At 36.5% G+C, this 24545-nt stretch overlaps 1 protein-coding gene and 1 non-coding gene across 2 annotated transcripts; both read left to right on the top strand.

The window, feature by feature from the left end:
- The first annotated feature begins 6258 nt into the window (after window positions 1–6258).
- LOC111885016 (protein IQ-DOMAIN 5) lies at window positions 6259–10096 on the top strand. The gene is made up of 7 exons (XM_023881313.3): window positions 6259–6565; window positions 7096–7213; window positions 7362–7577; window positions 7661–7891; window positions 7972–8085; window positions 8152–8542; window positions 9746–10096. The coding sequence occupies exons 2-7, from the start codon at window positions 7130–7132 to the stop codon at window positions 9805–9807; spliced, it is 1098 nt and encodes a 365-aa protein (XP_023737081.1). The 5' UTR covers window positions 6259–6565; window positions 7096–7129; the 3' UTR covers window positions 9808–10096.
- Window positions 10097–20364: 10268 nt separating this feature from the next.
- LOC111895431 (small nucleolar RNA R71) lies at window positions 20365–20471 on the top strand. Its single transcript, XR_002851565.2, has one exon. It is a non-coding gene; the product is annotated as a small nucleolar RNA R71 (small nucleolar RNA).
- The last annotated feature ends 4074 nt before the right edge of the window (window positions 20472–24545 follow it).

Raw genomic sequence — 24545 nt, 5'->3', positions numbered from 1 at the left:
ATGCACGCGTAGCTAAAAATATGCTCTACAACTCTCGTTTAGACTTTGATGGCTAATTTTGAATTTATTTTTATTTATTTATTTTTAACGGGTCGGAACACGAAAAGTCCGTTAAAAATCCATAACTTCTTTATCCGATGTCCGTTTTCGTCAGACTTTTCGCCGTTGCGCTACTATTGTTGAGACCTTCAATTCTCATTTAGGTTGTTTTGTCAAAAGTCTCTCGATCTCTATTTTGAGTTTTTAGCTGTCTACTACTATATCCGGATCTTGGAAAAATCATAACTTCCTCATACGAAGTCAGATTTGGACGTTCTTTTTATGTACGCTCACGGTTTACAGTTATCTACAACTTTCATTTAGATGCTTAAGGCTAAAAACTATTGTATTGAAACTTCGCATTTTTTGTTTAATTGGTGTTGTCGGTTTTGTCGAAAATCTTAGAATGGTCATAACTTCTTCGTTATAACTCGGATTTTAGTGTTCTTAGTATTTCTGTAAACCTTGACATAATATCTAACATAGTAGGTAATCTAATAGAGACTTTTGTACATTTTATTTTCGAAGTAAATTTCATTATTTCAAAAGTGGTTACAATACTTAACTTTTTAGGTCATTACATAGAGTCGAAATATCGGGTTGTCACAGGGGGGATACAAGTTAAACACCAAGAACACAACTAGACTCATTTAACAGCCTTCATCAGAAAAGTTCAACTCCATTCACGAACTGTTTTGGACAACTTAAAAATTTTAGTTTTCAAAACTATTTTAGGTGAAAGTAGTCCCAGTTCTTAGCTTTAAAATGACTGCTTGCACATCTCCACATGATTTTTCTACGAATTATGGTGATTTTTACAAAACTGTGTATCATTTTGAGAAGCAATCCGGACCAGTCTGTGATTATGGACGTTTTCACCTAAGTTGGAGGTCACTAAAAATCGTGAGAAAATTTATGAACAAACTAGATTCATTTTCCAAACTCTCAGAATTTACGGATTCTAATTTGGACCTTTGATGAATTTTCTACAAACTTTCTAAGAATAGTAATAGAAATTGTTAACAACAGAAAAATGCTATCAATTTCATTACACCTTGTAACATGTTGAGCAAGGTGTATATCTTTATGTGATTATATGTTATTGCATTAAATGGCATTTTGTCTTGGTATATAGACATACATCAGTTTATAAATGGATTTTGATACATATATAAAAGATAACAAATTGTTATAATCAAAGTGCATCCATTTCATACGAACATTTGAATAAACTATGTTAAAGATAGTTTATGTACATTACTACTAATACCCTTGTTTTTGATAAACTATAATGGGTATACTTTATGATGCATTAGATAATACTCTCATACAAAAAGGGTACATTTATTACAAAAAGGAAATTTTCATTACATTACACGTAAATTCGTTAATGACTTTGTGAGACATTCGCTTCACATTTCCCAATAAGTCTTGTATTGTAACCAGAGTCTCCCGGAGAGAAAGCGTGATACTTGTATATAGATCTATATTGGGCTTGACAAACCCACACCTTAACTGCATGCAACAGTTAGACCGACAGGTCTATGGTGACAAATGTCATAACATTTACGACGCCTGAAGATTGTCGTTTCAAGCCAACTAGGTCATAACATGGTTATAATAACTCACAGAAAGTATTAACAAACATAAGAAATTTCAGGAATTTCATTTAAAAGAGTTTTTGCTGATTTAAACTTGCGTTATTTTCTATAAGTAAGAAAGGTTACTTATACACTTCGGTCTTTGGATATAAGACTACATTACACATCTTAAGGAAAATATCGGATTTTCCAGAACAAACATGACGTTTACAAGAAAAAGGAATTGTTTAAAGTTTAAAACAAAAGCTTATGAACTCACCGACCTTTGTGTTGACACTTTTTCAAACAACTTGTATTCTCAGGAAATCACTAACTGGTGTTCAAAGTGCATTTTGAGGGTGGGACGTTAAGGCATCAACATTTCATATTTTGTCAACATATTGTAATTGATTTGGAAACATGTAATTCATACAATGATGTAACTCTTTCAATTATATATATGTTGGTTGTGTTTGCTTAAATTACTATTGAAATTGTGGTTATGATACTATACATGAAGTCCTCCACCCCGGGACGTTTCTGCCATCCTTGGTTTGGGGGTGTGACACATTTGTATTTCAACATTGTATCTAGATTCAAGAAAAGTAAGACAGTTAGATGAATTTTTTGGGAGGCTTGTAGGGCGTATACAGTTGATGCTTTTGACGCTGCTATGGAAGTTATGAGAAAGACAAAAGAACCTGTATGGGAGTACTTAAGAAGTATAAATCCAGAAACTTGGTCTAGGGCACATTTTAAAGGGAAGCGTTACAATCTTATGTCGTCCAACAGCGCGGAGTCTATAAATGCATTATCTAGACACGCACGTAAGGTGACGATACTTATGTTGATCGATTTTTTCGTGCGACAATGCAACAATGGTGGTTTCAAAGACGTAACTTCGCAGGTATTAAGTTATTTTTTTTAATATTATTGTTTTATTAATGTTATTGATCTTAACTTCTTCATTTTGTGTATTTTTAAGCGGAAGCAACAACAACACTCACTCCTTGGGCCGATGAAATTGTAAAAGAAAACAAAAATACTTTTAATAAGTGGGATGTTCGTATGATCTCAAACACGAAATGCGAGGTCAAAAAGGGGCCACAAAATGTGATTGTTGAATTCCAACAAATGACATGTACATGTAGGCATTGACAACTTGATGGGATACCTTGTGGTCATGTCATAAGATGTTTAATAGTCAACAATTAGCAAGACTGCTCAAGGTTTGCATTAAATGCTTACTTTATCGAAACACTGAGGAAAACATATGAGGAATCAATAAACCCTCTGCCAAAGCCATCCGAATGGGAGATCCCCGATGATTTTATGATTGTTAAGCCACCTATAATGGATAAACGTCAGCCAGGTAGGCCAAGAAACACAGATCGCATTCTATCCCAATGCGAGGGTCCAATTAGAAAAGAGTGTTCTACATGTGGTCAGGTAGGACACATGAGAAACAATTGTACTGGAAGGGCATCCGGTGGTGGAGCACGTCGCACGACAATTTCTACTACAGAAATGACATTTAATATTGGTGGTTCAGTGAGTTGCTCACAAACCTATGATGCTGATTTTGATATAAAACAATCTTGAAATGAAGAGTTGTTAAGTTTTTTGTGTATTGTAATTTTTTTATTAAATCTTACAAGACATTGTTATTCTTTCATATTTTAGTTAACTTTGCAGATTATAACAATTAATGAAGCTTTTATATTATAATATTTAGTTTGCGGATTATAACAAGAAATGGAGCTTAACGGTAAAAAAAGCTATTAAAAAAAAACAATTGAACTCATGATAATGTTGCAACATTTTTGTAACTAATTATTAAACTCAGGGAACTGCAATGGGTACTTCTCTTTCTCGATTGTTATATAGTCATCCCTAATTTGCATTTTATCTTCCAAACGATCCTTTTGCACCCTAAGGTGTATCATCTGATCGTCCTTCTCAGCAAGCCATTTTTCAATCGTTTTGATTGTCTTCTTAGTCTTTTTTATCCATTCTTCATGCTCTTTGATTTCGTTTATTTTGAGGTCTATCCATTCTTGAGCTTGTTTGCATTCCGATGCAATTTCATTAACACGTTGAGTGAGAAGTCAGGATAACTCTTTGTCCTGTTCTTGTTGTCTTCAACCTTTTTCAATTCTTCAAAATTTTCATCTGACATATATGGGCCTGCTGAAGAGAGTGTAAAAAAAGGTCGACTGAATCAAAGTAGTAATAATCTACTTCGTTGCATGAGCACGTTTCTAAATTTTGTGAGGAACTCATAATAAGGTCGCGATTATAATAAAACGGTGCTATTAATGGTATTTATACATACTATTCCATCTGCAAATCATAGTCTAAATGCAACCATTTCGTAGTCAGAGTTGTAATTCATAGTCAAACTTTGAAATGACTACACATTAACGACAAGTGACTGTAGTAACCTGCAAATCGTAGTCAGACTCTTAAGTGACAAGACATAAATGACTGTTTGACATGATAAGTCATTGCAGTAACCTGCAAATCATAATCCTGTATTTATTATTATAAATAGGTGTTTAAGCTATACTAACCAAACACCCATATCATATAAAGGAAACCAACACCCATATTTTGAAATGTCGTCGAATGCAGCAACTTGTTCGAATGAAGTACCTGGTTCCAACTCTGAATGACCATGGACGAAAAACGAGGTGTTGGTTCTAACACGATGTTGGCTAAGTGTTAAGGAGGGTGTACCGTTACTTGCTCCGTCGCATTGCCTAGTAGGTGATGAATGGACCCGCATAACAACTTTGTTTAACCATGAGATGGGAGAAGGACAACAATCGCAACAATTAGATGTTGTTAGTAAATGGATGGATGTAAAAGTCAAATGGTTCAATCGAGCGTGTAATTATGCGAAAAGTACCAAAGTCCGTGGTCGAGACGAGGAAGAGTTCTTGGAAATTGTTAAAGATTTTTACATCTTGGAGCGTGAAGGCAGAGACTTCGAATATGAAGACATTTGGAAGGTTGTTAAAAATAATTAGTATTTCATGTGGACCGATCTATTTTCCGTTATAAATAACCCATGAACCTGTTTTTTATTTAAATTTTATTTGTACGAATGTTTTAAGTTTAATGTTTCATGTAATGGTTGTTAGTTTAATGTTTTAAGTTTCAGGAGTAGAGTTGGAATATTTGTAATGTTGTAAGTTCATGAAATTGTTGTTAGTAATGTATTCTAAAGTGTCGTTAACACTAATGCAACGAGCATTTATTAATTAAAATTAAACATAGGAGGTGCATCTAATACATATGTAATACATGAAAATAACATAGTACACACCTATTAAATAGAAAAAGATATTAAATAAACGGAACATATTTCAAAATATTCCAAGGGGCTTCAAACTGGAATTCCAACCCGTCACTTAGGGCGTGTTCTGCAAACTAGCTGGTAGTGGGTAGCTTGTAGCTTGTAGCGTTTTGTTAAACGCTACATGAAATGACATTTGGATTTGGAGCGTTTTGATTAAACTAAACGCTAGAAGCTTGTAGTGCCAAACGAGACTTTTTGTTTTAAACGGGGCGTTTTGTCAAACGCTGGAAGCTAAAAGCTCTCAAACGCTCTGTGCCGAACACGCCCTTAATGACTTGTATTCCTCCTTTGCAGCTTCCAAGATGACATCCTCAGTAACATTTAAACGGATGTTGTCAATTTTGGTATAAAGATCGTTGAATAATAGAACTTCCGTTTTCATTTCATACCATCTTTCTAAGATGTCTAGTTCGACACGATCGTTTGCTATAGTCATTCGGTTTTCAGCGTTGAAGATATTGGTTAAACGAGTCCAAAACATTGGATCGTTCAACTTGCTGGTTTCGTACACATGAAAATATGCACATGTAAGAACAAAGAACTTATCATTGCTCCATAGTATTGAACTTATTTTTAGTGAAACAAAGAGAGTAAATTTTCAAAAATAATATATGAATAATTGTAACATCGTTTAGTAAATTGTTTTTTGAGCTAAATTTCAATTTATAATAGTTTATACACAATATCGCAGTCAAACTTTACCAACAAAACATTCAAATATAATTAATCACATGCAAGAATTTTTTTTACACTAACTTATCAAAACATAAAGTAAATAAATGTTAAATATAGCATAAAAATAGTTAGAATCTTACCATATTTTCGGGAATGTTGAAGAAATCCTCCATTTTCTTGAAGAAATCAGAGCAAAAACATAGGAGAAATTGCCTAAAGAGAGAGTTCATGTAAGTTGAATAGTGAAAAGGAAGAAAAAAACGATTTTATACAAAAAAAAATAAAGGAAATTGCAGATGGAACCCAAAATCGTAGATGGACTAGTCCATCTGCGAAGGTACAAGTGTCTAAAGCACATCTATGCTTTAGGCATTTGTATCTTCGCAGATGGAATGATAAATTTACAGATGGACCATTCCCATCTGCGAAATGAATGGCTATTTTTGTAATTGTTATTTTTTTGGCTAATTTTGAAAAATATTTAGTTTTTTTTGGTTATTTTTGTACTTTTCTCATAATATATACCCACTACTAATAATAATTAGTGAAAAATATCACTAAATGAATTAGTTGATCAGTTACCATGGGTTAAAAAAAAAAGGAAAGAGTACCGCATCTGTACTCTTGCCATGTCTGAAACCACGCTTCACATGCCTCAAAATGGTCGCTTAATCAATTAATGAAGCAATTAGATGCACAAGTTGAAGAAACCCCCAAAAATTTTCATCGTCTTCCTCTGCAAATCCACCCTCTCGCCTCACCAATCCGAAGCAAGTAACCGCATTCAACCAGATAAACCCATGATTGGTGTTCGTTGCCGGTGTGATGGAATTTAGTGCCAGTTGGACTGAAGAACTGTGTATTATATCATTTTTTAGATCTTTGGATCGCCGCTCTGTTTTTTCAGGTAGTTGTTCTTCCTCGAATCTCTTTCTTTCACTCTATTTTCATCGAATTTTGGGCTTTTTCCTGTACTGGAGATTTTTCATTATAATCCCCTCATCTGTTTTTCTTATCTTTTTCTGTGAGAACGTATCTTGTTTCTTGTGCAATCTTAAGTGAATCCGTTTACGTTCTAGAAATTAGCACATTGTTGTTAATTTTAGAGTAAGGAGGACAATTGGCATTGCACAGAACACGAAAAAACCTGTTACCGAAGTACAACATGAGCTAGGGTTTTGGGACTTTGCAAAATTTAATGTAAATTTATGTCTGATGGTGGGTGTACATAAATTTGAAGAAAATACAGGCAGTTGATTTAGATGTGAAATGGTATACAATGACTAGCCTCTAATTTTTGTAGCTAAAACAGATTATAAAGTTGAAATATAGAATCATAAATTGAGGAATTTTCTAAACTGGTTACATACTTATTTTGGTATGGAAATCTTTGCTAATGTTCATTGCTGACTTCTTCAAATACTTTCCCCTTTTTAGATTTGAAGTTGGTGAAGTTGAAGTGAGTATAAACATGGGAGTTTCTGGAAAATGGATTAAAGCACTCATTGGTTTGAAGAAACAAGATAAAGCACAACGTTCTGGAGAAGATGGACATGTTAGTATTCTCATCACTTTGCTTAGTTACATCATATGCATGTTTCTTTTAACTAGATTTCTTGTTTCTAAAGAAACTTATATGGTGGGAAGCTGAATAAAATTTGAATCATATATCTCATCACTTGCATTTGCACAATCTATTTCAGAAGGGCAATTCCGGAAAGTTTCGACACCGAAGAAGAAATTCAACAGAGATAAATACCGACAATTTTTTAAATAAACTCAATGAAGATGGCAACAGCAGTGGAATCCAAGATAACACCGAGTCTCCACTTGAAGTGCAAAATTCATCTGAAATGGAACAACGTATGAGAAAAGAGTGGGCTGCTACTCACATCCAAACTGCTTTTCGTGGTTTTTTGGTAATAATTAATTATTTCACCACTATGTTTTACTTTTATAACTTTACAGTTTTTCACATATACTGGTACTTATATATGTTTAGGCTAGGCGGGCCCTACGAGCTTTAAAAGGATTGGTGAGGCTTCAAGCTCTTGTGAGGGGTCATGCAGTGAGAAAACAAGCTGCAATAACTCTTCGATGCATGCAAGCTTTAGTCAGAGTTCAGGCTCGTGTTAGAGCCAGACGTGTTCGTATTGCATTGGAAGAAGGCCAATCAGAACAACAAAAGCTTCAACATCAACTCCAACATGAGGCTCATGTTCGTGAAATTGAGGTTAGAATTTCAGAAATACAAATTATTTATTGAATCTTTTGGATCATTAAAGTGATATTATGTTTGCTTGTATTTGACAGCAAGGATGGTGTGATAGTGTTGGATCTGTTGAAGAAATCCAAGCAAAGATAATCAAGAGACAGGAGGCTGCTGCTAAACGTGAGAGAGCCATGGCATATGCTCTTGCTCACCAGGTAAATATAATGATATAATTTTGTTTCTTGAGTAAAATTACTGAAATGCCCTTGTAAATAATGCAGTGGCAAGCAGGATCGAGACAACAACAAGCGACGGCTGTAACTGGATTTGAACCGGATAAGACAAACTGGGGATGGAACTGGTTGGAAAGATGGATGGCTGTTCGTCCATGGGAGAATCGGTTTCTTGACATGAATAATACAAATACAAGAGAAAATGAAGTCAAGGTTCAAGAAAACAAGAAATTAATTGCTTTGGATGTTCCAAATGATAAATCCAGTCATTCTCAATCTCAATCTCAATCACAATCTGATGGATTTGGTTCTTCTCCTGTTAAGTGTAAGCCTCCAGTTATGGAGTCAAGATCAAGATCAAGATCACACAGCAATCCGAAAGAGAGGTCAACTACTTTGGGTAATCAAGGAAAGAAACGTCTCTCTCTGCCAAGTAACGGTTAGTTACCTCCAACTTTGGGTAAATTACATTTTTGGTCCCTGAGTATACAATTTTCATCCCCAAAAGATTTTCCTTGCGGTTTTGATACTTATTTGATTGGGTTAATCTCATAAAAGACCTTATGTTTTGTGTTTTTTCCGGAGTAAACCTTAATTTTATTTTTTTCCTAAAAAAGCTCTTGTATTTTATTTTTATTTTTTTCGTTTTTTTTCGATCCAACTCTTTTGGTCATTTTTTCCCGGGAAATCTCTGATAAAGTCTTAATATTTTGGGTCAGTTTACGGTTTAATCCCAACATATATTTTTGGAACAGAAAAGTCCCGATTATCTAATTTTATACGATAATTTATCATTTTCTTTAAGAAAAATAAAGAATGTTTCATTAATTTGGGCAATATATAAAATAATCGGGACTTATCTGTTTAAAAAATAAATGTTGGGATTAAACCGTAAACTGGCCCAAAATATTCGGACTTTATCGGAGATTTCCCTTTTTTCCCGAAAAAACTTGTAAAATGTGAGGGTTTTTTTTTTGAAAAAAGTTGAGGGTTTTTTTTGGAAATAGTTAGAAGGTTTAGGTTTTTTTCGGAAAAAAAATGAAAAAAACACAAGGTCTTTATCATGAAAAAATAAAGTTGAGGTTTAATCCGCAAAAAACACAAAATATAAGGTCTTTTATGAAATTAACCCTATTTGTTTTTGGTCTCTGTTCAAAGTAAAATAACTATTTTTGGTATTAAGAGTATAGTTGATGTTTGCAATTTTCGTCCTAAATATATAGTCATTTTACTTGAACCGGGACTAAAAACGTTACAAGGACTGAAATCGCAAGATTAAAACTTTTTGGTATTAAAATTGAAAAAGTAGCTATACTCAGGGACCAAAAATGTAAATTACTCATTTTTTTCTTCTCTGTTTCTCATTTAAGTGTCGTTTGGATAAATCTTGTTTAAAAAATATTTGAGAAAATTTCGACATATAAAAAGGATAAATTTGTAAAAGGGGAAAGCCTCTTTTTCTCGTTTCTTCATCAAGTGCAAAAGAGACGTTTCTCTTTTAAGTGAAAATGTTTATTTCAAAAACTGTGGGACAAAGGCTTGTTTCGGAACCTTTGGTTATGCAAAAGACGTAAATGCCCTCCTCATTGGATTAAAACAAAGAAGCAAAATTTCTTACATTTTTTTTTGTCTTGATGAACAGGGAAAACAGGGAAAGGGGTAGGGGGCTCAAACAGTAAGAACTCCCACAAGACAAAAACTTAATTAAATTTTACCTTTTTTCAAGCCAAAATGGAAATGAGTAAAAAGACGATACTGCCCGCCAGATGCTTGTAAATGAATTATTAGGCGAGCATGTTGTCACAAATAAGTAACCTTATGTCTGCTTCAGCAATGTCATCATCATTATAGCAAGCAATGTCTATGTTTTATTACTTTGAGATCAACTTTGTTGTATTGTTCATGTCATTTTGTAGGCTTTGTTTAATCTTATTCTGCATGTAAGAAGGTGTGAATGCATAGATATATTATCGAATATTTTCATTTTATTTTATTCCCGGGTTATTGCCTAACAAGATTGAGAGAAGAATCATTATTTCTCATTAATCATTTACTACATCTCTACCTTCTATTTATACAAAGAGAATTAACAATATACGAAGATACGAAAACTGTCTATTACAATAATTACTAATTGCATCCTCAACTTTAACAAGTTGACACTTCTAACCCAAATTATAATTATTGTCTCAATATCCCCCCTCAAGATGGATTCATAAAAATGTTTTTAAGAGCTATCTTGGATATAATAGGTTGCAGCTTCGAAAAAGGTAGAGGCTTGGTAAAGATGTCTGATAATTGATTGGAGGTATGTATTGGCATGAGTTTGACTGATTTATCCAAGATTGTCTCTTATGAAATGACAATCAACTTCAACGCGTTTCGTCATTTTGTGGAAAATAGGATTTATGACAATCAACTTTGACGTGTTTTATCCAAAATCATATCATAACAAACAAACAACATGCATATTGAGCCATCAGCTTTACTGGACCGCCTCACAGGGCCATCAGCCTATCTGGACCCTCTCCGAGCCATCGGCACGTCTGGACCGCCTCGCAGGCCTTCAGCCTATCCGGACTGCTCACCGGGCCTCCGATCTGACTAGTATGCCCTTACCGGGTCTACAGTCTATCCGGTTGGCCCTGGGTTTATTGGCCTTCAACACAAAGCAAGTCCGCCTCAATCCATCCCCAATCACACAATCAACACATAATATCAAATGCTAACATATACAAACAGTCAAACTGATCTAACAGATCACTAATCATAGCATCATCCTATATACCAGGATACCGACCTAACATGTCACTAACATAGCATTATCCTATATGTCAGGATACCGACCTAACATGTCACTAAACATATCATCATGCAACAAACCCGAATATAAATCCGAAAAGAACGGCCAACATTGGTGCCTTCGACCCTGTTAGTATAGTGAGGACAACTCACCTTGCAAGTAGTGTTGAACTCGACTGAAAGTCTCCGATCGCTGTCTCACCGAAAATCCCGAACTATCCAAAATAACGAATACTAAGTCAACACATGGGATATCAATCTTGACTATGGGTCCACATAGTCCATTTTGCATTTTCTCTAATTTGGGCCAATGCCTAATATCAAATTCACTATCCAAATAGATCCGGATAATGCTCCCGCATCTCAGACTCTGGCTCCCAAGTCCACTCGGATCTTTTCTGATGATGCCATTGTACCTTTAACATGTACCTTTAACAGAGGTATCTCCTAGTCGCGCAACACCTTTATCTTCCTCTCCCATACAGCCACCGACTGAGGGTCCACATAGTCCATTTTTCCTTTTCTCTAATTTGGGCCAAGGCCCAATATCAAATTCACTATCTAAAAGTCCATTTACATAAGGCCCATCATTGGCCCAATTTTCCCAATTGGGCCCCAACTCCCTAATCGGCCCTCATTTTAAGATCTATTACGACTACCGGACCAAAGTAAATCTATTCAGAAAGCCCAACAAGTTCCATGTCAAAATGTTCCAAAAAGAGCCCAATCCCGAAGTCCAAATCGCCAAAAGCCCAACAGAGGGCGTATGTGGGGGCATACTCCTCTGGTACGCTGGGCGTACTCCGCTTTGTGTTAACCACCATTGGGGTGGTTGGCTCAGTATGCTGGGCGTACAGAAATTACGCAGGGCGTATGTAAGTTTTACCAAAACCCTAATAAGTGCTTAATGGCTTAAGCACTTAAGCCCAAACTCCAGATCCATCGACCAAATGTGCCTTAGAACCATAACGTCTTGAAATTTAAGACTTTGGACGTCCAAAAAGTTCTTAATCCATGGTATTATCCCATTAAGACCTTTCTACTACATGCATGAGACACGTTCAGCCATTGGGACATCATTTTTATCACTTAGGACCTTTTCTAGGGTATGAAAGGACAACTTTTTCGTTCAAAACATAACATGCACCAACTTGGGACTTTTGGGACAAGAAATTGTTTCATAAAGCTAGCATGGCAAGATCTACATCATACAAGCATAAAGGTTGGAGCTTTTTACCTCCTGGAGCTTCTAGAGCACAAAGAAAACTCAGATCTACAAGCTTGTCTTCCTTCTCCAACTTCTTGATGCAACACCTTCTTCTCCAACTACTCAAAACACACACTTTTAGCTCACACACTCCATAAAAGGGTCAGGGTTTGGGGAAAACGGCTCAAAACTATGGAGGCTGAGATGATGGAGGGTTTTGAGCTCATAAGGACGTTTATATAGCACCCAAACCCTAAATATTAGGGTTTCAATCTGTTGTGAGTACGCCTAGTGTACACAAGTGTACGCCCAACGTACTAGGGCGCGCCTAGTATGCTTAGCGTATTCGTCTTGTTCTAAAAGTTGCAACTTTAGCCCTTGGGATTCTCATGGCTTGACTCTTCCAACCCTAGGGACTACAAATAACAAAATAATAATAAAAGAGAGGATTCAAAAATACCTGCAAATCTCGGGATGTTACACTTGTCCTGGATTTTTTCAAAAAACGAAGCAAATGAGGAGCAGCTTGAGAATGGGATTTACGTGGATGTCACGGTCCTTAACTTAACCTGTGGACAACATATGCAATGCCAGGTCGTGTTATTGTAAGATACAACAATCGTCCAATAAGTCTTATGTATTGTGAAGGATCTTCCAAAAGTTCTCCTTCAAAGTCTAAAAATTTATGTCTAGGATCCATTGGGTAGGAGATGGGTTTTGCAACTAACATCCTTGCATCTTGTCATAAATCAAGAACATATTGTCTTTGGAAAATAACCATACCATCTTGATTTCATGCAATTTCCAGACCAAGAAAATGTTTCAAATTGCCAAGATCTTTAACTTTGAATTCAACACTTAAACTAGACTTTAATTCTTGGATTGCTTTCATAGAAGATCCGGTAATCACTATATCATCCACATAGACTAACAAGGCTACAAAATCAGTACCTCCTCCTTTTGTAAATAATGATAAATTAGCCTTGGATTGAAGAAAACCTTTTGAGATTAAAAATATCGAGAATTTAGCATACAATTGTCTAGATGCATGTCTTAAACCATAAAGGGACTTTTCCAATTTACATGTCAGTGGAGTTTTAAATCCCGAGGTGTTTTAGGAACATAACCTGGAACCAATTGAATGTAGACTTTCTCCTCCAAATCTCCATTTAAAAATGTATTATTTACATCTAAATGTATTAATGGCCATGATTTTTGGGCTGCAACTCTTAAAAACATTTTCACAGTAACTAGTTTTGCAATAGGAGAGTAGGTATCAAGAAAATCAACACCTTCTTATTGATTGAAGACTGATGTGTGTAAACTCACTTAGTTTTAAACCTACTTTTAATTATCAAATGACACACAAAAGGCAGTGAACCTATCAATTGTGGTATAGTTAAATAAGCAGGGTATCGATCACAGGGAACGACAAATTAAAATTAAAAACTAATTTTATCTAAGTTAATTAAGAAGTAGGGGTTTTCTCTAGTTTTACAAGACTATAAACTTACTAACTATTACTAATTTAAGACTAGAAAATAACGACTTAACTAGATTCAATAATTGGAAAGGAACTTCTGTTTAGTTCAACTTGGTTAACTCTATGGTTGATTTCAAGGTAATAGTGCAATGAATTAATTCTTTCGTTGGTTACCGATTCAAGTGATTAGATTCGTATTCACTACCCTAATCCTTAGCAAATAAACTAATTTAAACAGTGGCTAATTGTCTAATTTAATTAAATTCACTAGATTAATTATTCGGGTTAAGTTAGACTTGCAATAGTTAACTAATTTATTCTTTTAATTAACTTCTTGTTTGATGGTCATCTTACAAGCTTGCACATGAATTTACTCAATTTCCTTATTAATTCTAGTTTCATATTCATTAATCCTAGACATATAGCATAGTGATCACATAGTATATGAGGATAATAATCAATAGATGTTCATGCTTATCAATTATCTTCCTATTAACAGAAAATTAATTATTATTCACACACAAGGTTCTTTAGCAAGCTAAAATAACAAAAATTCACCAACTTGGAATTAATCCTACCAATCAATCAAACCATATTGTCAACTTAGTATCCCCAAACAGAAGTCTAAAGATTTTAGCTCATAATTGAAGTAAATAACAGCAAACAAACAAAGTCAAGTTCCTTAACCATAATGATAAAACAAAAGAAATAGTGGAATGATGAAATTTTGCCTCAATTACTCTCCGGGATTGAATTCTAGCTTCCTTCGTCGTCTTCTAGGGTTTTTCTGGCTTCTCAATCGTAGCTAAGTACTGCTGAATCGTCCCAGAACTCTTTTCAATCGTCCTGAGGAGTTATCTTTATATATACGAATCGACTCGTCGAGTCAGGTGGTGACTCGTCGAGTCCCTCTCACATTCCCCGTATTGTGATAACTCTCTGGGATCCCGAGTCATTATCTTCTCGATTCTTCGATTGGACTCGCCGAGTAGTCGATCTGACTCGCCGAGTCAATGCCATTTTTAGTGCTTTTCTTCTTTATTCCATTCTTGATCTCTCAACTGTTTCTCCTGCTTCCTTCTGCTTCCGAGCTTCATCTTTGGACTGAAAATATAATTCAAACACTTTTAAGTACCTTTTGTCCATAAAATGCAATAATTTAGCTAATAAATGAATAAAAATGTATACTTAATATGAACCAATTATGCACATATCAAAGACTAATCTTTCCTTGGGTCTTTCTATAGAACCATCTACTTTCCTTTTGATCTTAAAAACCCATTTACATCCCAAAGGTTTTTGTCTTTTGGTAAAGTAACAACTTGCCAAGTGATATTCATTTCCAAAGCTTGTAATTCATCATTCATGGCTTGAATCCATTCGGGAAATTGTGCAACTTCTTTATAACTTGTGGGTTCTATTTGTGTGGAACTAGGCTCACAATCCTCATAAACACTCGCCCACTCATCCCGAACTAGGCTCATTTTATGCAACCCTCCGAATCCATCCGCAGAAAACCTCTTACCCTCAAGATGTTTTTAATTGAGCAACCCAAGCATACATAATCTAGAATTACAACTTTTCGATACCACTATGGAGCTCTTTTGGAATTCTTCACTTCCTTTGGTAATTTGATCTTTGATCTCTTCGAATTCACCACCTTTATTGTTTGATTTTCGGGTATCTTCAACTTTTTGGATTTCTTGGAATTTTGATCTTTTGATCTTCACTTTATTTGCTCCAAAATTCATACAATTTCTCTTGTAATTCTCTTTTTTTTAACATGTACCTCACTTTTTCACTCAAAATCCTACATGCTTAAGCAGGGGCGCTCAATCTCAACCTTTATTGGCTAATGATAACAATCTTCCTGGATACATTTCAAGTTTAGGCTGCTAAACATATTGCATCCCTCGGGCTGAGCAACCAAACGACTCGTCGAGTATATACCAGACTCGTCGAGTTACTTCGGGAAGTCTTCGGATTTGTGAGAATTAAGGGCGACTCGTCGAGTCAGCTCAGTGCACTCGACGAGTTGGTCACTGAATGAAAATAATAGCATTCTGCATCTGATCCAGCTTCCAATAAAATCTCTATACTTTCTATTCACTTCTAGACCCCCTTGCCAACATCTCTAAGGACCGGACTCAATACTTTAACTCTAACGCTCCTCTTTCTTGACTCGCTTTCTCACTTTGATTCTATAACTCGAAACCCTTTTTGAAGCTAGCACTCCTAATTCAATTCTGAAAAATTGTCAAAGCATCAAACACCAATTAAACATTAAAAGCAAGTTTTAAAAAGATTAAACAAACCAAATAAAAACAAACAGAAAAATAAAAAGATTGAAAATAGTTCAATAAAAAATGCAAAGAAATCAATCCTCCTCATCATCATCATCTAGCCCTGCTCCACTTCCTCCCGCACCACTTCTTCTTGCACTTATCACCTCTTCCCATGATGGAATATATGGAAAGTTACCACCATCGATGTGCGGAATGTTAAAGTGGTCAAAAAGTTGGATATGAGATTGGTTGCTAAAATTCAAGCCTCGCGCCATTTGATCTTGTAGTCGCCTCATCTCCATATTGTACCAATACATTGGTACTTCGTCGTTATCGACCGGAATCACCGGCGGCTCATCCTCAACATCCTGCTCTCTCCTCGAACGAACCCTCCTCCCCGGTGCTTCGGGACCAACAACCGGATCATCATTCGGGATGACATAATGGCCACCACCATAATCTTCAATAATCCTCGCTCTCCGGAAAAGAATTGGATTGAATGGAGGTGTAGGGATCATCGTCATGAAGTTCCATGCACCGCGGCTCATCAACCCGAATGAGTTGGCTAACCGGGTGACAAACATCCCACCATTGATTCTAGAAGTTTTGCGATCCTTGATCGCACCCTCCGAGAGATATGAAGCTAGACACCAAGGAATGTTGCAAAAAACGCCGGGTGTAATAATGCTCCATAAATAGAAAACATCAAGGTGAGAAACCTTGTCATCATCCTTTCGCTGATTGATGGTGGATGAAATGAGACGATGAATGAGGCGGTGTATTGGGGATCGAATGCTCCCTTCCTGTGCCGACTTCGGAATATAAACCTTGTTTCCAATTGTATTCCACCAGCCCGTACTCGTAACTCCTTTGGGAAACACCATATTGGTTTGTGCCAAAAAGGCCCGAAAGATGGGTGTTGAGACCAAGGGCTGATCATAGACCCCTAATCGACAGGCAAGATCCACCATAGAGCATTGATGAAATTCTCCCCCAAGACAAAAACTAAATCTTGACGGGTGATAAGCATCCACTTGCCCGGTGAAAGATACCGTGGAGAAGAACTCCAAACACAGCTCCAAATAAACCGGCTCTTGAATACGGAAGACCCGGCTCCACCCGTCACAAACCATTGTTTCGCCTTCATGGTGAAACTCCTTCAAGAGATAAGGAGCTAACTCCTCCTCATAGCGAACACTCTGCAACCAATCCCAATTTATCCGGTTGGGCACATAGATCTCTTTCTTCTTTATGTCAGCAAGCTTCTTCTTCCACTTCCGCAATGTTGAAGCGGACTCGATTTGTGGGAAGTTTAACCACGGAAAATCCCCTTGGTGGCCACTGGAACTTTGCCCCCTTCTGAACATCTTATCTGCAAAACAAATACACAAAACCCAGAAAACACAGAGTATAATTAAAAAAAACATCATGCATATGTTTCCCGACTCGACTTGTCGAGTCCACGCCTGACACCGCGAGTCGCACGATCTGCACGAGTCAGTCGGCGGGTCGATGAAAATTAGACCATGAAACCTGGAAATTTCGTCAAGGGTTTTGTCTAGGCACATATTATTAAGGTATTAAGGCCAGAATAAACATTCAAAACAACATAATTCGTGAAAAATCAAAACCCTAGAAAATTACTGCTTTTCAAAAACAGGTTTTTTCATGCAATTTCTACCATAGATGGCCTTATAATCATGTTCTTAACAGAAAACAAGAAGAAATTTGTTATCTTTTGAGATGATACTTGAGAAATTTGAAGAAAACTTGAAGAACAAAGATGAATGCTTGAGAGAGAGTTGAGAGAGAGGCGCACGGCGAGTGTGTGTGTGAAAAGAAACTGATTCTTAGGGTTAAAACCCTAGTTACCGGTTGTAAAAGTAATTTCAAAATTTTTTTTTTCTGTAAATAATACCGACTCGTCGAGTCGTGTTCAGACTCGGTGAGTCTTTTGCAAAAAAAATTCATAATTTTCAAATTTTTTTGTTATTTATTTAAAATCATTTCACCCCACACTTAACCTATGCACACTCTCAAGCAGACATGTCCGATGATTTGGAAGATTAAAATTCTAAAAACGAAAGAAAAATTTCAAACAAAACTCAAAAAAAAAGTAAAAGAAAGCAAACTCTAAACAACGGGTTGCCTCCCGCCAAGCGCTTCTTTTTAAGGAGTCATTAGCTAGACTCCTTCCCATCTACGTTTCGTCATCTTCGAGCATCGGGAACGTACGCCTAACTTTTTGTGATTTGTACTTGGTCTTGTAAGCGTGAATCTTCTTCTTGTAAGCCCTTTTCAATGCATCTCTTTTCCTTTTCACAGCATCATCCTCAGCTGCTTGGGCTTCCCTTTTTCTCTTTTTCTGCTTTACCCCATTCTTTTTCACCTTCTCTTGCACCTTCTTCTCTTTAAATTTAATTACTTCATATTTCATGATGGTTCGTGCTTTAGGTTTAGTAGTGAATGGTTGATCAGCTTCCACCCTCCTTTCCTTTGTCTCTTCATCCTTTCCTGTGCTCAACCCATCTTCAAACGGAATCGTATCAAGACATGCTACATCGGCGTTTTGAACTTTCATTCCCATTCCTCCTTCTGCTGTTTGTTCTTCTAAAGAATCATGAATAATATCTAAATTCAAGGTATGTGAAAAACTAGTAAGAAACAGATCTAAGTCAGCCAAGTTTTTGTCAAATTCGACTGGACTCGTTGAGTCCATTAAAGTGACTCGGCGAGTCTGATCGGGTTCCATCAATTCTTGGGTGTTTTCTGAGTTGGCTCCTTCCAGTAGCTTTTCTAACTCTTCCAAGTCCTTGTTAACATCTACATCTTCTTCAGAGTGTATCAAAAACTTGCTTGGATCTTCTTTTAGCATAAGTGCAAGCTCTTTTTGTAATATCTCATCATCCAATTGGATAAATGAGATTTCTTCATTCTTTTCCTCTTCTTTCTTGGCTTCTAGAATAGCTTTAAACATTACAGACTCATCACCCACCCTTAATGTCAATGTAGACTCACATATATCAATTAAAGCACACGCGGTGTTCAAGAATGATCTCCCCAAAATAATTGGAATTCCGAGGTCTTCTTCCATATCAACTACCACGAAGTCTACTGGAAAAATAAACTTGTCCACTTTTATTAGGAGATTCTCACAAACGCCTTGTGGATGAATTATCGTCTTGTCCGCCAAATAGATCTTCATGTTTACCGGCCTTGGTTCTGGTAAATTCAACTTCTTAAAGAATGAAAAAGGCATCAGATTGATGCTTGCCCCTGAATCAGCTAATGCTCGGGTGAAAACTTCATTACCAAATTGGCACGGAATCACAATATTTCCCGGATCACCCTTCTTTTCAGGTAGCTCACTCATCAATACTTCCGCGACTTCAGCCAAATCTTTCCTAGCAGCAAAAAGGCCCTTAAGCAAGTTGAAGTACTTAGGTGTTTGGAGCATTGTTTCAACAAATGGCACATTAACTTGTAAAGCGTTAACATGCTTCATGAAGGTTCTGTATGCTTCTACTTTTTCTGCAGGCATGGCTTTGATTGGGTATGGCAGAGGAGGATTATAAGGCTTCAAAGAACTGACAGTTTTCTCCTTTACGCATGGACTCGTCGAGTCCAGTGGAGTGACTCGGCGAGTCGGATCGGGTTTTGCTGGGTCCGATTCTTCTACCTTTTCTGCCTTTTTCTTGGAGATTCTCAGTGCTTCTATAAATGTTTCTTCACTGCTGGAGGTTATTACACTTACATTCTCCATTCTTGGATTGGGTTCGGTGTTACTCGGAAGTTGACCCGGTCTTCTATCATTCACTTGATGCGCAAGCTGGCCCAGCTGTTTCTCAATGTTGAGAATTGACGCTTGCTGATTCCTAAGCATGTTTCTGGTCTCGTGTATGGCAGCATCGTGATCATTGTGTCTTTTTTCGGATGCGGCCATGAATCTAGTGAATAACTCTTCTAAATCGGCTTTCTTTTCTACCGGTTCTTCCTTTTGGTATAGTCCCCTATCCTTCTGCTTGTATTTCTCCTCTTTTTCCTTCTTATACTCTTCGTATGGTAGCCATTCCTTCTTAGGTTTTCGCCAATTTTCATCATATCGATCACCACTTGAATAGAAGACTTGAGCTTTCTTATTTCCATTCTCATCCAAATCACAATCCTTTGTGAGATGGGGCCCTCTACAATTCTCGCATCCTACCCTAATAGCTTGGATTGTTTGATCCATTTTTGTCATTCTTCGATCTAGACTATCAAGCTTAGCTATCACCGCCGCCATGCTATCATTTGCCGCGTTCACTACCTCACGACTTACTTCGTTTCTCGGATTGTGGTATTCTCTAGAGTGCTTAGAGAATTCTTCAATTAATTCTTTGATTACCGGGGGCGCCTTCTTTGTGAGCGGGCCTTGAGAATCAAGCAATTGCCTTGTGGTGACATTGACTCCATCATAGAAGATGGAGACCTCTTGTTGGCTATTAAGGTCATGGTGTGGGCAATTTCTAAGTAGGCTCTTGTATCTTTCCCAAGCTTCATAAAGAGGTTCTCCGGGTTGTTGCTCGAAGTTGGAAATGGCTTTCTTTAGCTTGGCTATCTTGGAGGGCGGGCAGAAATGGTCTATGAACTCTTCTTTCATCTTGGCCCATGTGGTGACCGATCCGGGAGGAAGTGACTTTAACCAATCTTTTGCAGCTCCTTTAAATGTGACAGGAAGCATGCGAAGAAGCTGGGTCTCGCGTGGAACATTCGGTACGTTGAAGTAATCGGCCACTTCATTTACTTCGTCCAAGTGCTTGTAAGCGTCTTCGTTATCCTTCCCGTAAAAAGGAATCTCTTTGAGTTGGGCGAGAATATGGCCTTTTAGTTCGAAACTAGCGGTCGCGGGAATTGCGGGTTGCACAAGTCCCATCCCGGTGTCATCACGCATCCTTTTCTTCCATTCCCCCATGGGGACTTTATCAATGTTAGCCATTGTGATAGCTAACTCTTCTTCGGAATCGGTTTCGTGCTTGTAAGTATGCTCTTCTTCTTCCTCGGTCTCGTACTCGATATCTTCTTGAATTGGTTCTTCAACTGTCAACGAGGCACTGGATGCTCCTGATTTGCTGCTCTTCTTCTTGCTGAAGACGGACTTTAAATTTTTGAGTGGTGAGTTCTTTGAAGATGTGGTTTCTCCAACGGCTTTTCCTTTGCTCCTTCTTAGTGCGGATTCCGGGTCTTCCAAAGGAGGGATCAGAGGTGTATCAGATCCTCTGGTCATGAAATAACTGTAAACAAACAAAAGAAAAGAAAAAAACACGTAAAAAAGAACAAAAACGAAATAAAAAATAAAGCTGAAATAGCGATGTACTCGCCGAGTCGGCACGAGTGCACTCGGCGAGTTCAAGGCAAAAACTGAAAAATTTTCTAGTTATCCTAAAAACAGAATTTTATTGAAACTAATTCTACTTACTGAATTACTTTGTAAATAACTTTGTGTCAGATAAATCCCACACAAAGGATCGATTAAACTAGAATTTAATATTAATTTTAGAACCGTTCCCCGGCAACGGCGCCAAAAACTTGATGTGTGTAAACTCACTTAGTTTTAAACCTACTTTTAATTATCAAATGACACACAAAAGGTAGTGAACCTATCAATTGTGGTATAGTTAAATAAGCAGGGTATCGATCACAGGGAACGACAAATTAAAATTAAAAACTAATTTTATCTAAGTTAATTAAGAAGTAGGGGTTTTCTCTAGTTTTACAAGACTAGAAACTTACTAACTATTACTAATTTAAGACTAGAAAATAACGACTTAACTAGATTCAATAATTGGAAAGGAACTTCTGTTTAGTTCAACTTGGTTAACTCTATGGTTGATTTCAAGGTAATAGTGCAATTGATTAATTCTTTCGTTGGTTACCGATTCAAGTGATTAGATTCGTATTCACTACCCTAATCCTTAGCAAATAAACTAATTTAAACAGTGGCCAATTGTCTAATTTAATTAAATTCACCAGATTAATTATTCGGGTTAAGTTAGACTTGCAATAGTTAACTAATTTATTCTGTTAATTAACTTCTTGTTTGATGGTCATCTTACAAGCTTGCACATGAATTTACTCAATTTCCTTATTAATTCTAGTTTCATATTCATTAATCCTAGACATATAGCATAGTGATCACATAGTATATGAGGGTAATAATCAATAGATGTTCATGCTTATCAATTATCTTCCTATTAACAGAAAATTAATTATTATTCACACACAAGGTTCTTTAGCAAGCTAAAATAACAAAAATTCACCAACTTGGAATTAATCCTACCAATCAATCAAACCATATTGTCAACTTAGTATCCCCAAACAGAAGTCTAAAGATTTTAGCTCATAATTGAAGTAAATAACAGCAAACAAACAAAGTCAAGTTGCATAACCATAATGATAAAACAAAAGAAATAGTGGAATGATGAAATTTTGCCTCAATTACTCTCCGGGATTGAATTCTAGCTTCCTTCGTCGTCTTCTAGGGTTTTTCTGGCTTCTCAATCGTAGCTAAGTACTGCTGAATCGTCCCAGAACTCTTTTCAATCGTCCTGAGGAGTTATCTTTATATATACGAATCGACTCGTCGAGTCAGGTGGTGACTCGTCGAGTCCCTCTCACATTCCCCGTATTGTGATAACTCTCTGGGATCCCGAGTCATTATCTTCTCGATTCTTCGATTGGACTCGCCGAGTAGTCGATCTGACTCGCCGAGTCAATGCCATTTTTAGTGCTTTTCTTCTTTATTCCATTCTAGATCTCTCAACTGTTTCTCCTGCTTCCTTCTGCTTCCGAGCTTCATCTTTGGACTGAAAATATAATTCAAACACTTTTAAGTACCTTTTGTCCATAAAATGCAATAATTTAGCTAATAAATGAATAAAAATGTATACTTAATATGAACCAATTATGCACATATCAAAGACTAATCTTTCCTTGGGTCTTTCTATAGAACCATCTACTTTCCTTTTGATCTTAAAAACCCATTTACATCCCAAAGGTTTTTGTCTTTTGGTAAAGTAACAACTTGCCAAGTGATATTCATTTCCAAAGCTTGTAATTCATCATTCATGGCTTGAATCCATTCGGGAAATTGTGCAACTTCTTTATAACTTGTGGGTTCTATTTGTGTGGAAAGGGCACAGACATATTTTTGATAAGCCTTAGACAACTTATCATAAGAAAGAACATCAAAAAGTGGGTATTTAATAAAATTAGAAGATGTTTTTGATTGTAAAAGGTTACAATGGTAGTCACAAAGATATGAAGGAGGTGCTCTATTTCATGTGGGCCTTTGATTTTGAGAAACCGGAGGAGGTTCATCAGGAAGGTTATTTTGGTCATTTTCTGAATTTTGAGATGGTTGAATGGATGGATCAACAATTGGTGCAACAGATGTTGGTAAAGTGTGAATAATTAAAGGATTATAATTTGATTGACTTGTGGAATGTTGAAAAGGCTAAATGTCTTCATGAAAAATAACATCCCTGGAAATGTATATATGTTTAATTTCTAAATCCAACAACTTATATGCCTTCATACCCATAGGATAACCAATAAAAACTGATGTACGTGCCCTTGGTTGAAATTTCTGTCTATGACATATTAGAGTAGAAACAAACACCAAACATCCAAAAGTCCTTAGAGAAGGGTAATCTGGTAACTTACCATGCAACTTTTGATAAGGAGAAATGTAACGCCCGGTTCCCGGTATGTATTTTAAATATAAGTATTTGCATTTTTACACTGGGACTCGACGAGTTGGAGGCCCAACTCGTCGAGTTGACTGGATTATGGTCATGGGTTTTAAGTAATCAACTCGCCGAGTCGGGAGCCCGACTCGACGAGTAGGACTGCCTGGATGAAACCTTAAAATTTATGGTTTTCACCCTATTTAAACACATTTTCCAAGTTCTCATAATTCAGATTATGAAAAGGGATGCCGTAATCATAACCGAATTTTAGAACGCAAATAATGGACCCATATACAGAATTTCCTTATGTTGAGCCATTCCAACATGAAATTCATATATATATCCTTTGACTAAATGATTAAAACCTCACGATCTAAGCTTATAGATTTGAGATGAAGTATAATTTCCTCTCCCTTAATTATCGCAAAACAACTTTTCCCAATTGAAACCTTTTGTTTTCTATAATTAACATTGCTAACTTGCAATACTCATCATAATTATCATGCTCCCACTAACATGATGATTATTAGCATAACACTTATGCTCCCACTAGCTTTGACATGTACTCAGAAAGCTCGACTTCTAGAAATCAATACTTTATTGACTTACTTACCAAAGTTGAGATTTCTGATACTAGATTGTTTTGATAAAACTTTATCAAAATCATACACCTTCCCTTAGATAGCACACTTGTGTGTCTAAACAATTATGAAGAGGTATGCCATAATCATAATGGTTAGACCTTTTTGCCACTTCTCACAAGTCCAGGTTAGTGTGCCGGTAAACCACACACGCTCCACTAACGACTTTGAGAATGCAAATATCACAATTGCTATCTAGCTAAAATCTACTTAGTGAAAGTGCTTCCTCACCATCATTTTCATGAATCGGAGAGAAACCTTATGACACTTAGATTTTTAATGGTGTATGTGTTCTTA

Source organism: Lactuca sativa, chromosome 3 (assembly GCF_002870075.4).
Source record: "Lactuca sativa cultivar Salinas chromosome 3, Lsat_Salinas_v11, whole genome shotgun sequence".
Taxonomy (NCBI): Eukaryota; Viridiplantae; Streptophyta; class Magnoliopsida; order Asterales; family Asteraceae; genus Lactuca; species Lactuca sativa.
This window is presented reverse-complemented; position numbering and strand designations above follow the sequence as displayed.

What these genes read in the sequence shown, in the direction of transcription:
- LOC111885016 (XM_023881313.3), top strand. Translation starts at nt 7,130, where the DNA reads ATGGGAGTTTCTGGAAAATGGATTAAAGCACTCATTGGTTTGAAGAAA. An exon ending in CTGCTTTTCGTGGTTTTTTG is followed by an intron (nt 7,578 to 7,660) that starts GTAATAATTAAT and finishes ATATATGTTTAG; the next exon opens with GCTAGGCGGGCCCTACGAGC. An exon ending in CATATGCTCTTGCTCACCAG is followed by an intron (nt 8,086 to 8,151) that starts GTAAATATAATG and finishes TAAATAATGCAG; the next exon opens with TGGCAAGCAGGATCGAGACA.